Source organism: Petromyzon marinus, chromosome 38 (genome assembly GCF_048934315.1).
Source record: "Petromyzon marinus isolate PM22_M1 ecotype Great Lakes invasive population chromosome 38, UKy_Petmar_22M1.pri1.0, whole genome shotgun sequence".
NCBI lineage: Eukaryota > Metazoa > Chordata > Hyperoartia > Petromyzontiformes > Petromyzontidae > Petromyzon > Petromyzon marinus.
The window spans coordinates 4,200,879-4,214,855 of record NC_133704.1 but is presented as its reverse complement, the minus strand read 5'-3'; the positions used below and the strand labels follow the sequence as shown (position 1 = coordinate 4,214,855).

Here is a 13,977-nt window from a genome sequence, read left to right as displayed (position 1 = left end):
CGCCACTTAACATAGAAAAACACGATTTTAAATTCACAAAGCACTCCTTAACGATGCCAATCCAATTACTTAAACAAAATATCACGGCAGTCATTTTGTTAGAGTGGGCAAGAATAAGATGTGTTTTTAATCTGGCCTAACAGTTCCAATAATACAAATCATAATGGCGTTCTTTTTACCCAGAAATGCCTCTTTTTTTGTGTCTCAAGACGTGTTCAGAAGGGTGCTCGCTACATTGGGGCCGTTTGGTCGATACCATTCACGAAAGTGTCACTTCATGTGCGACGAAAACCCCAGAATCTCGAGAATACCAACCCTGCATACAAGAGGACAACCAGTGGAGACCACGCAGATAGGTTAAAGAATCCATTTTACTGCCAGCAATTTTCGTGTTTTAGTTGTATATTTAACCACTAGCATCTCGCTGCACTGCTAAAGACCACGAAGTTAATTCCAGGATTATAGGTTAAAGCCCAAGTTAAAGTTGTCCCAGATCCTGTTTCGTCTCATTTCGACATCGCGTACGTGGTAAATGAGACATTGACAGCCCTCGGCATAGAATGGTAAGTGTTAGATAGGCAGCTAGGTAGGGTGGCTGACAGGCGATTATGTAAGCAGGTGGGTATGCGGCAGGTAGAGCTATTATATTACTATATTTTATAGTACGTTTGTGATAGTGATCCCAAAGAACAGTATTTATGATAACATTAGGAAGGGAGGTGCAGAACAGGACAATGAGAGCTGGTGACAGTTTGGGAAGTCTTCATTTAGCAGTGGATATATCATGGCTGATGATAATGAGTTTGGTGGGCAGGTAGGTAGGTAAACCTACTGTGTAGATGTTCATAATAAAGGTTTTTGGGTTATATCGCGTTATTATAAACTAGCTTTCCTACCCGGCTTCGCCCGGGACTTGGATTCACCACGCCCGGCTGCCTTTGTCTCCCCAGTGGCGATGTTCACACACCACTTACTCGTTTGAGGAGGAGTCGACCTAGGGGAGGCCCAGGACCGGTTCAAATAATCGTCACCGGTGTTGGCCGTGAGCAGGAATCGAACTCGTGTCGCCGGGTTCGTAGCGCGGCGCGCTAACCACTACACTACAATGCGTTACGCTTCCACATGTGCGGGTCACATGACAGATTTGACGTCACTGCTCACTTGCCGTGCAAAAAGTATATGCATTATTGAGCTCCCCCCCCCCATAAAAATTTTTATTTTAATATTTTTTTAATGGTGTACAGTCTGGAAATTACCCACATGGCAAATTTCCAGTTTGTTGCATGTCGGGAAGTAGGCTAAACATTTTGAACAGACACACATTCACAACTTTGCCTTTTATATATATGGAGATAATTACGGCCTTGGTATAGAGGTAAGGTATCCAGGTATACACGAAGGTAGGTGTGACCCAGGTGTGTTGTCTCAGTGTACCTGTAGTGTACATGCAAAACAAGCAGCCAGTCGCTCCGCTTTTGTAAATTATTTCACTTTATTATCCTACAGCTTCACACGATGACCAGTGCAATACCGTCGGGTGGACTCGTTTTATTTTAGTAACATCTGATAATTATTACCATCGTTACTTTAGACCTCTCTTTACATCTTGAGTGCTAAATCGCTTGCGCGTGGACACATGCATGCGGGCCACACGCCGGGACGATCCCAGTGTGCCAGGCTAGGTGACTCTGGCTGCCATGCTGCGTCGTGCCAGGCGTGCTCCACACGCCCGCCAGGTGTGTGCCTCGCAGACAGGTGTTCCACGTGCCACCCAGGTGTGTTCCACGTGACTCTCGAGTGTCCAGTTTATTCGCTGTCCTTGTCCTCGCCGTGGGTGATGACGTAGCACAGGTTCTTGTAGTCCAGGTTGCCGGCCACATCGGGAGGGAAGGCGGTGAACATATGGTCAACCTGGCATCGTGAGAGGAGCGACAATTTGAGAGGAACCTTGGTCAATCAGCGGTAAGGGTTCGCATTCGGCTTGACCCCGCCGGGCACAAGCACAATGTGGACTTCGTGATCGATTTCTTGGATCAGGCCTCGTAATGATCTGGCCAAATTTGTGTCGAGAAATACTCCACCAACCCGACATAGCTAAATTAATTAGAGCGTTTAACCTGCCAATGACTATTGCTTGTGTGTCTTTCGACACAAATTTGCCCGGATTCTTATGTGGCGTTACCCATATTTCAGTGATGAATCATATTGGTTGCGAAAAACTAAGTGTGATGTGAAAGTCATGTTAAGTAATTGTCTATTATTATCAGGAGGCCATAGATAGGTAGATAATTGAAGGCTGCGTTCCTCCAATGGATTTGCCTAGTTGGCATGGGCCCTGTTGCAGGGAATGACATGTGGCCTCCTGCCCAATTTCCCCCCTCTTCGTAATCTGGTGGCTGGGCCCCTTCGACCTGTGGGGCCTGGTGCAGCTGTGTGAATTGCGTGTTTAGACATCACCTCCTCCTTGGAGAACTTGTCGGCCTGCGTCGTCAACATCTCGGTGATGCTGGAACACAAACACAATCGGCAATGAGACGCAAACACCACAAACACAACGAATGCACCGATATAAAAATAGAAGCCACAGAACGACTATTAACACCATCGCTGTAACCACAACTAAGACAAAGACAGGCACAAATCAACAATAAAACGGAAACACAGGCGTCGAAAAAAGCAACTTGTTCCATAGAGACCCTCATACTCGCATAGACACCCATGTACTCACGCAGAAACTCATAGATTTCAACGGTCGAACCGGCAGTAGTGTTACTACGCAGTAACACGCGTTGAGATTGGTGATCGCATGTGGACCGTGTGATATTCTTAATTGTCAATGGGTGTGAATGGAGAGAGCCGCGTCTGCCACGGGTCGGCTCTGCAGGAGACGAGAGGGACTCACTAGGCCTTCTTCACGACGCCCGTTGCCTGGGGATCGAAGACCTTGAAGGCAGCAAGAATAACCTCCTCAGGGTCGGAACCTGGAGAAATGAGGGGAGGAAGACAAGACAGCGGAAATGTCGATTACTTCTCACATTGGAGAGGTGTGGGGGGGTGGGGGGGGGGGGGTCTGCTGACAAACCACCGTATTATTTTAGACTCAGAGTTAGAATTAATCCGACTAAATCGAGAAGCCAAATTTTAGATAGTTTCTTGAGCAGTCGTTAATAATTTAATAATTAGTCTGACACCATGGACCAATGCAACCGCAGGCATCCGACACCCAGATCTGAACCTCGGATCTCAGCGGTGCTGGTTGAGCCCTCTGACCCCTGACCCGCCTCAACTGGGGGCAGCAGTTAAACCCCCGGGGAGAACCTCGCTGCCTCCGCGCTCTTACCTTTCAGTTTCTCGCCGAACATGTTGAGGAAGACGGTGAAGTTGATGGCACCCGGGGCCTCCTTGACCATCTCTTCCAGTTCCTCATTCTTCACGTTCAGACGGCCTGAGTGGACAACGATAGCCAGTGAATGTCTAGCCTGGTCGCTGGTCGACTGGTGTAGGTGGCACGTGAACGAGCAGCCACGGCCGACATCTCGAGGCATACTGGATGTGGTGTGCCATGTGTGGAAATATTTTACGGGTCCAATATAAACCCGACTCAGAACAAGATGTGCAGGCGCACGAGGTTATAAATGAAACTCACCTTAAAATTAAAATGCCATTTATTTACCCAGGAAAGCCTTACCGAGTCTCAAGACTCTTTTTCAGGAGGTTTTCACATTAGGGGCAATTGAGAAATCCGTAGATATTTTTTTTTTTAAGTTGGCAATTGTGGTGGTTGCGTGTCACTAATATGGGATAATTGATAGTACTTGTGGTGACCGTGTTTCATTCATCTGGACATTATGATGATATTTGTGGTAATGGTCGTGCTTGGGGTAGTGGTGTTAGTGGTGGCTGTTGTTGTTGTTGCCTATGTCGTACCCAGAGCACCGAAGGTGTCCCGGAGGTCGTTCTTGTCAATGAAGCCGTCCCGGTTCTGATCGATCAGGGTGAAGGCCTGAGCGTGAGAAGATGCACATACGCCTATTAATACAGCCATCTCAACACGTGAACACACGCTGTATGAGTCTATGTATCTCCGTGTAAATCTAGAATTCTCTACACATATGTCCGTGGGTATCTATGTAACTAACTGCACCTGTCACTCATCAATCGCGACCACCATGGCTAATGTCCCTGTGAACTTCACTCATTGACTCCCCCTACCCATGTTGAGGACTCTGTCGAGCAAACATTTTTTTGTCGTCTCATCCATACCTGTGTTCAACCACCACACTGGAGGCTACAACAACACGCCCACTCACTCATCCACCCACTCATCCACCCACTCACCGACCCACTCACCACACTACAGGCCACGACGCTTCTCTGTCTGATTCTTCCCTCGCACTGCCCCACTTTGGAACTCCCTCCTCCCGTCGTAGTCGTCTTTCCCAAGTTCTTACACCCTTGCTCATTTCAAGCAAACGCGCTACACTCCTATTGACTGCAACTTTGGCAGTGCTCTTTGTTGCTGGCCACAACGATGTGGGTCTTGGTGCCTGTTCTCAGCGACTCGCCTTCACATTTTATTATAAATCGCGTGCAAGTGATCTCAGCGGGGTCAGCTGAGTGACTCTGACCCCCTGAGCCTTATGGCCACCTCATCAAATTCTTCCTCTAAAACCAAGCTCGGTAGAGAGGGGCGTGATCGGGGGTTGAGCGAATTCCAGACCCCAGCGCACGGAGGGGGTGGCTCTGAGTGTTATGAACAGGGGTCTCGGGGGCCCCAGTATCCCCTTACAGACGCGGGGGATCGAGGCACAGGGTGTGTCTCCTAAGACAACCCCCCCCACCACGTACCCGTGACCACCACCGAGGGGCCCTTTTTTGTCACAGAGCCCACGAGACCCCGGGGCTCACAGCGGGTTAGGTGGGTGAGGGTGACGTTCCAGCGTCCTCCAAACCCCCACCCTAGATGGCTGCCTCTGTCCTCAGGTACCCCCCCCCCCCCCCCCCCCCAGTTCCGCAGGTCCCTCGCTCCCCGGTGTCCCATGCCACCCCCCATGTTATTTCGGCTGCTCCCTCTCAGAAAAAAACATTGCTCCTTCTCAAACGCATTGTTTGACGACACTGCGTTGGGCAGTGGTGCACAAATAATAACAACAAAACTCGACACATTAATCAATAACACTGCCTTTAAAAAATTCAAAGGCGACATTGATCGATTTGTTATGAAGAAAGGCCTGACACATCGCCTATTGTACAGATATTTCTCAGGTGTTCTATGTCGTGCACGGTTCACCTGTTCCCTCCCCCAGGTCTCCGAATTTCTCCCAGGTTTGCAGCTCCCCTCGTCTCTTCCGCTCCTTCCCCTCCTCTCTCCCAGGTCCCCCATCTCCCTCTCGTCTCTCCCATTTTCACCTCTTGTTCCCTACTCCCAGATTATTTTCCTCCCTTCTCGTCTCCCTATTCTCTTTCCACCGTCCCTGCTCCATCCCCCCTGCTCCCTCCTCTGTCCCCTATCCAGTTACAGGTCCCCAGCTCCCTCTGTTCTCTCTCGCCACCCCAACCCCCTCCAGCCTCCCCCCGCCCCGCACATCGCCCATTCAGAGGAGCACCACGCCACTCCCAAATATCAGGCAGGCAGCCCGGTCATGAAATTCCTTAACAATGGCATGGATCTCTCCGCCGAAGGGTTTGTCTCGTTACTCAACAGCTACTAATAGGTCACTGTTTTCACATGCCATTTTTTTAAAGCAGTTCATCAGGAAGTGTGATTATCACCGGGCCCCCTGGCGTGAAGTGGAGTCTCCACCTCGTAGCCACGCTTCAGTATTTAAGCTCTTTATGTACGTGCTGCTGAATAAGGGTCGTTGCACGAAACGTCGCCTATTTTTAGACTGTTTCTTGTCTAAGGCCACGGTGTTATCGACGAATGTGCTGAGTTGTTGTTTTTTGTGCGTATGCACCACTGCTAAAGCAGAAGCATAAAATAATGTATTCATACGTGAACATGTATTTTACGACCACACACACACAGAAGACGAATCTTCCGTGTAGCCTTCAACAGACTGTTGGGGACAAATGCTGCAAGCAAGAACCTTTGACACAAAGGCCGCCAGGCGTGGTGCTAACCACCCACCTCCTAGTTTTCCGGTTCCTTAATAGGCGCTCGCTAACAGCACTTGCCCCAAAAGCCTGTGAAGGCTATGGGGGTGCGGGGGTGGGATCTTGGTCTTTGTGAGTGCGTGTTGTGAGTGTGCGTCACTCGCCTCCTTGAACTCCTGGATCTGCGTCTGGTCAAACATGGAGAACACGTTGGAGCTGTCCATCTTCTTCTTTGCGCGCTTCGGTGCCTGGGAGGTCACGGGGTCGGCTTAGCGAGGCGCAACCGTGTCCCCATGTCCCCTTGTCCATGTCCCTCTGTCTCATGATCCAGGTATCTGTCTCATGTCCCGGTGTCTCATGTTCAATGTCCTTGTGTCTCATGTGCCATGTCGCTGTCTCCCATGTCATCCTGTCTCAAGTTCCATGTTCCTGTGTCCCATATCTTATGTTACCATGTCTCGTCCCGTGTTCTCCTCTCCAGTGTCCCGTACTCCCATGTCCCCGTGTCTTCCTGTCTCATGTTTCATGTCCCTGTGGCTCATGCCCCGTGTCTCATCATGTCCCACAGTGGATTTGGTGACAAGTGGACGGGTGGAAACGATTATTTTTAGATGACTGATGGAGTATGTGTGTGTTAGTTGGGTAGAAATCAGGATGAATTAATGATTGCGAGTGGGGGGGGGGGCGTGTGGGTTTGGGTGAGCGTGTGTGTGCGTTTTTAGAACATTTGCAAGAGGATCGTGTGTGTTTGGGAAGTTCAAGTCATGCGTGCATTTTGAGTGTGTGTGTGTATATATATTATTGTGTGTGTGAGTTGAGTGTATGTAATTACGTGTATGATTCGGAGTGTATGCATGTGATTGTGCGTGTGCTTGGAGTGCGGTGCGTATGAGATTGGATAGTGCGGGTAGATGTGAACATCGGTGTGTGTAGGTGAACGTAACTCAGATTGAACGAATGAACAGGTCTGGAGAAAGTGTGCAGGTCACACAGTGCAGCCGTGACGATGGGAGAGCACGGGTCGATGTTATTCCGTGCAGAGCGTACGTGACTTGTGAGGTTAAGATGCAGGAGCGCGGATCGTGAATTTCGTATGGGCAGCTTCAGATGGAGTGCTTCAGATGGCAACATTAAAATGAAATTCAGCTTCACAGGTTGAGCTTTCGGATGATGATATTCGCATGGTTGACAATCGGACGGTGAGCTTCGGTTTGTGCGACTCGGATGCAGGGTGCGCGTGCAGGGTGCAGGCGCCGTCACTCACCATCTCTGCTGCGGTTGAGGCCGGGAGAGTCCGGGAGCTGACAGGAGGAACTTGGGGACAGAGAGGACAGGGCGGGTCGAAGGATCTGGCCCGAGCAGCGCGGTTATAAAGCCCTGGGCGCCGGTGTCTTCCCCGCCTATGTTTAGCAACGGGCGCCTTTTTATCCCCATAAGGCCTGAAGGGCGCAGCGCGACCCGAAGGAGTTAGAGGAGGGGCGGGGGTCTGCAGGGTGCTCCCTCGTGGCTCGCCTGATCGAGATAACATCTGGTGCCCCCTCTCTTCCACCCCCCCCCCCCCCAGCATCGTAGCGTCGTAGGAGGGCCGAGCCCCCCCCACCACCACCGCCCTAACTCCCACACTGGGTCGTTATTTGCCCCCCACGGTAAGCAAAGGCACACTACAGGGCCCCACCCCTGTGTAGTGGGGCCAGGATCTGAGATACCCCCCCCCCCCCCACACACACACCATTGTTCCACGTGGAAGTGTTTGCTCGTGATAGCCGTGTTCTTCATTAACCCACAAGATGCTCAGGTATCAAGACTCATTGCCAAGAGGGCCCAACACCGAGTACTAGCCCTTCAATGTACTTTCGGGGCGTACCGCGTGTCGTTGGGCACGATGTCCGACGTTCCGCTCCACGTGCTGGGAGCTTCGTCGACAACTGTATAGAATCACCCAGCAGCTCCCAGCAGACGGAGAGAGACGTCAGACATTGTAACCAAACAACACGCAGTACAACTTTAAACACCTTCAGAGAGGTATATCAACTAAACCTAAACTGTTATCTTACCAGGTAAAGCCCACTTAGCTGGTCGCTCTTTTTCAGAGGCGACCTGGCCACACGTGATGATAGCTCGTCGAAGTGGCCTATATCATTCATTACACATTTACACGTGGGAATATATAGTAGCAGCCAAATAATCTCAACGCATGTTTCTAAATGTGGAGTGCAAACCCGCAGGAACCGGGAGAAAAATCCACGCGACTACGGGGAGAACATCCAACCTCCAAATAATATCCACGCATCGCCAGTCGGGATTGAGCCTGGCGTCCTACCGCGTACCAGACTAGTGAGAGATTACATCTAGCCACTGCGAAATCCCAGCTGATACTCGGAGGCAATCTCCGATCCAACGGCTGGTCAGGATCAACCGTTGCTTAGCTTCCGAGATCCGAAGAGGACTTGGAGCATTCGTGGTGCTTTTGTTACCGACTTTAGAGGCTGCGCCACGTTCCCTGGGGTGAACACCACACACCTCCTACCGCCGACGTACCGGCAATAGGAGCAGCTCATTAAATGAGGCGTCAAGAGGTGGCCGCGTGGCTTACGGGCAGGGCCGGAATTAAGGCACGGGGGCTTTAGGGGCTGAAGCCCAGGGGCCTCCTCCAGCTGGAGGGCCTCCAGAGATGAAGTGAAAAGTTGTTTAATTTGTGAATGCTGAATTTGATTTGTTGTAAATTTGATTTTTCTTTAACTTTGTTTTCCTTTTGAAAATATTACTGGGGGGGTGGGCTCACAGTACCCTGTAGCCCAAACGCCTACACAATCTTAATCCGGCCCTGCATACGGGGTTTGACAATCGCCGTGTAGGGGAGGGAGAGGATTGGGGGGGCGTGATCTGCCACCATTCCACCATAAATAGTTGTGTGTCGCACCCACGATCACACCCATCACCGTGCCCCTTGAGTCTCGAAACCCAGTTGTGATTGACAGCGGCAGTTCTCTCCCGAGACGCTATTTTCACCACCGCGGCGGCGACCACGGAGTGCCGAGGGGGGGGGGGGGGGGGGGAAGACACCAAGACAAGCAGCGTGCGAGCCTCCGGGTAGGACACGGTTTTTTTTTATTATATATATTTTTTATCCCAGGATTAAATTAACAAACGAACAAAAAAAGTCTAAAACGAAACATTTAAAAAAACGAAAACCGCGCCGCTCGCACGCGGTTCCCTTCTCGCACCAAGAGGAGCCCCCCACCCCCCGCGCGAACGGACTCACGGTACAGAACCATCACCACGCGTGGCGGGATGGGGGGCACAGGCGGTGGCACAGGTGGTGGCACAGGCGGTGGCACAACGTGTGGGTGGCGTGGGCCCTGCTGCAAGCGATGAATTGGGGAGGGGGGGGCTCCTCTTTCCCCCACCCACCCCCGGGTAGAATTTCTCTGCCTCGTTGTAGCTCGGCGTCTTGGTCACTGCGGGCCATGGGGCCCCGGGGGTGGGGGCGGCATGCGAGTGGGGGCAATGTTGGTGCTTGGTTTAATCCAATTAAGAACATCGCAGGTAAAAACCAAACGTACTCCGAATAGCTTCACCGCAGGGGCACAGGGCCACAGGGCGGGGGCGGGGGTGTATTTGCCCCTCCTTGACATTGGAGCAGGGTGCACAGGTACAGCAGTGCCACTGCCGCCACCGCTGCCCTGATACAATGTGGTAGAACTAGGCCTTAACGTTTGCCAACTGTTGTAGTGGTGTGCAGCCCCCCCCGCGACCTTTGCCTAATAACTACTGGCGACACCGCCGGCTGCCACTCCCGTGGTGCCATCTCCGTGTCCCTTGAACACCTCCTGTCACCTGTTTCTGTTTTCACCGAATCAACGCCGCAAACATGTTTATAAAGCGCTGTATAAAGTTCCATTCTTTAAAAAAAGAACACACACACGTTTTACCAATGGCGAACAAACACAAAACAAAGTATTCACGCTGCTAAGTGTTCTTCTCGCTACGCACGCACGCTCCCGTGCTAACAGACGTCAACCACTGTAATCTATCATCCATTGGTCCATAAAGGTCAACAACCATTATCACCAACTACAACAAGTGTTATCAGTCATCACCCCTGGGTCCCTAGGGGTCAATTACTATCATCACCAAGGTTAACCACTTTGTATCAATTGTAAGCCAAGGGTCCCCAAAGGTCAACCACCATTTCAATCAAAACACACGGCCCTCCTTCAGGATCTGGCTGCCTGTACTCAGCTCTCCATTGCTGAAGGCACAAACAAGCACCTCAATTGGGCTCTCACCCGGTGATGACCAAGGGCATTCACTGGCTGTGTGAGCTCCGAGGTCCTGCCACAGGGAGTCGAACCCCGACAGCCACGGCTCTGCTGGAAGGGCCTCGACGTGACCCCCACCGCTTATTTAAATAAATAAACGATAGCATCTTCATTCGCGTAATGAAGTAGCACTGCCAAATAGGAATTTCATTACTGCATCATGCAAGCATACACGTGCGAATGTAAATCATGCAAGCATACACCTGCGAATGTAAATCATGCAAGCATACACCTGCGAATGTAAATATGCACCGATGCAATTTGGGCCCGATATTGATTTAGAAAACAAAACCTGGGAGTGGCCTGCGTTTTGCGTCGCTGTTAAGGGGCGAAATTGGAATGCGGTCTTCATTTGCTTTGGCACATCCGGCAGACGTTTCGTAAACGCCGTGGTCGTTACACAATTTATACGCGCATCGCGCAACGTACACGCGAGCGACCAACGGTACGCGCGAGTTGACGAGGCGTGACGCTAAAAGGCCGTGTTCTCGCTGGAGGAATGCACAAACAAATATCAGCACTACCGAGACGCAGCGCGAGGATCTGGGTGGGAGGTGGCGAAGCCATGTGAACTCGAGTCACTTTCCTTTTCACGGTGGGCTCAACGCGGCTCCTCGCAGGACCCACGCAAGCCAAACCGTACGCACGTGCGGTTGAACTTTTTTTGCACCGTACGTAGCCAACCGTGCGAATCGGAGGTGCGGGGAAAAGACGACAAACTAAACCTCGCTCTGCTCCGCCATCGTCGGCTCCCTATCTCGTCGTGTCACTCCCTGCTCCTCCGCCCCCACCGCGTCGACTCGCCCACGGTTTCGCGCTGGGGACAAATTTTAGTTTGGTGGCGCGAAAGAGTTTCCGTGGTGACTGGGAAACGAATTTTATGAAAACTCCAATCACAGGTGAGTATCCACCCAAACAGCTGGCGCTGGTGGGGAGAGGGCGGTCAAACTTAGAGAAAAACATATTTTGTTCTCAGCTTGAGGCGAGCCATTTAAAACTTTGAAACCTAAAATTAACCGGAGACATTTGCTAAGATCACAAAAACCCCGAGGAATATTTCCTTGCCACGTGACCCACGCCCCGGGGTCAGTCCACAATCCCGTGCGGTGGCACGGCGACACTGCCGCGGCGTCGCCAAACCCAACCGAAAGCATTTTCCACCCCAGAGCAAAAAACAAGAATAACACAAAAAGCAACGCCACACTCGCTCGCTTGGACGGCGTCCGCCCGCGCCGCCAGCCTCGGTCCTCGCTCCTCCTCGCTCCTGTCTACTTGCTTGCGTCTTTCATGGGCGATGGAGCTGAAACGAGATTTAAAAAAAACAGGGTTTTTTTTAGGAGCAAAAAATAACGCTCACTTCATGGCTCCGCAGACGTGGACACACAGCCTCTACGCGGTGCTTAACAATCCGATGTGAATGGATCAAACGATGCATTGTTACGCCATCGTTACGCCGCTATTTATTCGGCGAGTTCTCCATTACCTGCGTAAATGAGAGAATGAGTGATCAGGATAAAACAAAAATCATGGATAAATGTAAAATAAGTAAACTAGTGCGTTTCACTACAAATTGTTTACATGTGTAAAACGGGGGTTACCGAGTCGCTGACCCTCGGCGAGTGAGGAGCAGCCAACAATGAAACCAGCGCACAAGAATGTCTCATCAACGACCCAGATAAATCTGCCCACGGATCATCTACCATCAACCGGACGTACAACACTACGACTGAACAGCTGTCGGCGATTTGATATTTTTATTTTAATGCTCATCAATGGCGCTTCAAATGGGCGTCAGGCGGCGCGGCAGCGCACGGCCTGGGCACTCGACGAGAAAAGCACCCCACCACCTATTTTTCTTTTGCGTTTGAAACCTTCAAACGGAAGAAAAAAAACCGGGTGCCGTCATAGGTCAGGGGTCAGAGCGAGGGGGCGCGCGGGGCGGCCGAGCAAACTCACGCTCCAGGAAGTTCCTCGCGACGAACTTCATCGATTCGTCGAGGAGCAGCACGGGCAGCGAGATCTTGAGCACCATGGCCCACTGGGTCAGGGTGAGGGGCCGCACCTGGAACACCAGCTGCAGGGATGGTGGGGGGAGGACAGCCATGGTGAGCATGACGAGGGCTTCATCCAGCAGTGGATAGACAGTGGCTGATGATGATGATGGTGGTGCCGAAGAGGCGTTTTTTGTTTGTTGTTGAGAGCATGGCGGGATGGGCAGAATTCCTGATCGTGCCACTGCTGGCTGAAGAGCCCCGTGTGTCTGCAGTGTACTCTGGCATAAGTGCTGTGGTGACGTTACGACCACTTAGTGGCTAATAGCTTCTGTTATTATTATTCTTACCAAAGAAATTGTTGTTCTTGTTGCTCGGGGTGCATGTCGTTGTGTGTGTGTGTTTTCTGTGTGTGTGTATCGCTGTATGTAGATCGCTGCGTGTGTGTGTGCATGCATGTGTGTATATCAGATTGTCCGGCAAAACAACCCCCTACCTCCTTGCGGTGCCAGACGGGCAACTCTGTTGTGGACAGTGCTGTGGGGGGAGGGCCAATTCCGATTGGCTCCTCCCCTCTTGGCGTCTGTGACCACCACAGGGGCTAAACGGGGGCTCTGGACGGGTGCGAGGGGCTGGTAACCCCTCCACCTTCAAAAATTTACCACTAAACCACGTCTAAAATATCTAACTAATAAGCTTGTGCCGGAGGCCCCGGGGGGACAGGCGTCTATGATGTCTCCTGGCCAAACCCCAATTGGCGGAGCCAGGAGATTGAATCTCTACCCTCGGGGCTCCTCCAGAAACAACGAAAAGCCACTTCGTGTGGCCACGTGGAATGTTCGAACGTTCACTGCGGAGGAGAGGCTGCCACTCCTCTGTCGGGAGCTGGACTGGTACCGCCTGGATCTCTGTGGCATTCAGGGGGTCCGGTGGACCAGTTCTGGCTCCTGCCACCATGAGTGGTGGACAGTCCTCTACTCGCGGCAGCAGACTGCCAAACGACAGAGTGTGGCTCTTCTTTTGAACAAAAGAATGAAGGGTGCGTGGGAGCGTGGCGTTGAGGTGTGGGAAGCTGTAAGCGCCAGGCTACTTTGGGCTCGCCTTCCTATCAACCGGAGGCAAGGAGTGGTGGTCGTGGTTACTAATGCCCCCACCAAAGATGAACATCCGTGGAGGGATGCAGGCAAAGCCGATGAGTCAGATGCCTTCTATGACCTCCTGTCACAGGTGCTGGCTAAAGTGGCCCCTCGGGATAGAGTCATCTTGTTGGGTGACTTCAATGCCCGAGTTGGTCATGATGCTGGCACCTGGTCTGGAGTGATTGGAGGGCATGGGCCAGATCAGCTCAATAACAACGGTAGGAGGCTGCTAGATTTTTGTGCAGCCCATGGGCTTGTAATTACCAATACGCTGTTCCGGCATCGGCGCATCCACACAACATCATAGATGCATGCCGGGTCCAAGCAAGAACATCTCCTGGATTACATAGTGACGGACCAGCGGATGCGAGCCCATGTCCTTGACACCAGGACCTACCGTGGAGCTGATCTGCCCTCTGACCATCGACT

General features: G+C 51.7%; 2 protein-coding genes across 2 annotated transcripts in view; both read right to left on the bottom strand.

Moving 5' to 3' along the window:
• Positions 1-1,473: 1,473 nt before the first annotated feature.
• Positions 1,474-7,516, bottom strand: LOC116950080 (myosin regulatory light chain 2, ventricular/cardiac muscle isoform-like). The gene is made up of 7 exons (XM_032967513.2): positions 7,361-7,516; positions 6,261-6,344; positions 3,928-4,003; positions 3,341-3,445; positions 2,903-2,981; positions 2,458-2,506; positions 1,474-1,911 (listed from the first exon to the last, which is right to left on the bottom strand). Exons 1-7 carry the CDS (start codon positions 7,361-7,363, stop codon positions 1,807-1,809), a joined length of 501 nt encoding a protein of 166 aa, XP_032823404.1. The 5' UTR covers positions 7,364-7,516; the 3' UTR covers positions 1,474-1,806.
• A 1,671-nt stretch (positions 7,517-9,187) lies between these two features.
• The window catches only part of LOC116950064 (sarcoplasmic/endoplasmic reticulum calcium ATPase 1-like), a 44,612-nt gene continuing 39,822 nt past the window's right edge, over positions 9,188-13,977 (bottom strand). Inside the window, exons 21-22 of the mRNA XM_032967481.2 lie at positions 12,375-12,492; positions 9,188-11,718 (exon numbers count right to left, since the gene is read on the bottom strand). Of these exons, the coding sequence (XP_032823372.2) occupies positions 11,687-11,718; positions 12,375-12,492 (150 nt within the window). The 3' untranslated portion in view covers positions 9,188-11,686. The remainder of the gene's footprint in view (positions 11,719-12,374; positions 12,493-13,977) is intronic.

Coding starts and splice junctions, on each gene's coding strand:
- LOC116950080 (XM_032967513.2), bottom strand. Junction 2,507..2,902: donor GGCGTCGTGAAGAAGGCCTA/GTGAGTCCCTCT, acceptor TTTGTGTTCCAG/CATCACCGAGATGTTGACGA. Junction 1,912..2,457: donor ACAAGTTCTCCAAGGAGGAG/GTGATGTCTAAA, acceptor TCACGATGCCAG/GTTGACCATATGTTCACCGC.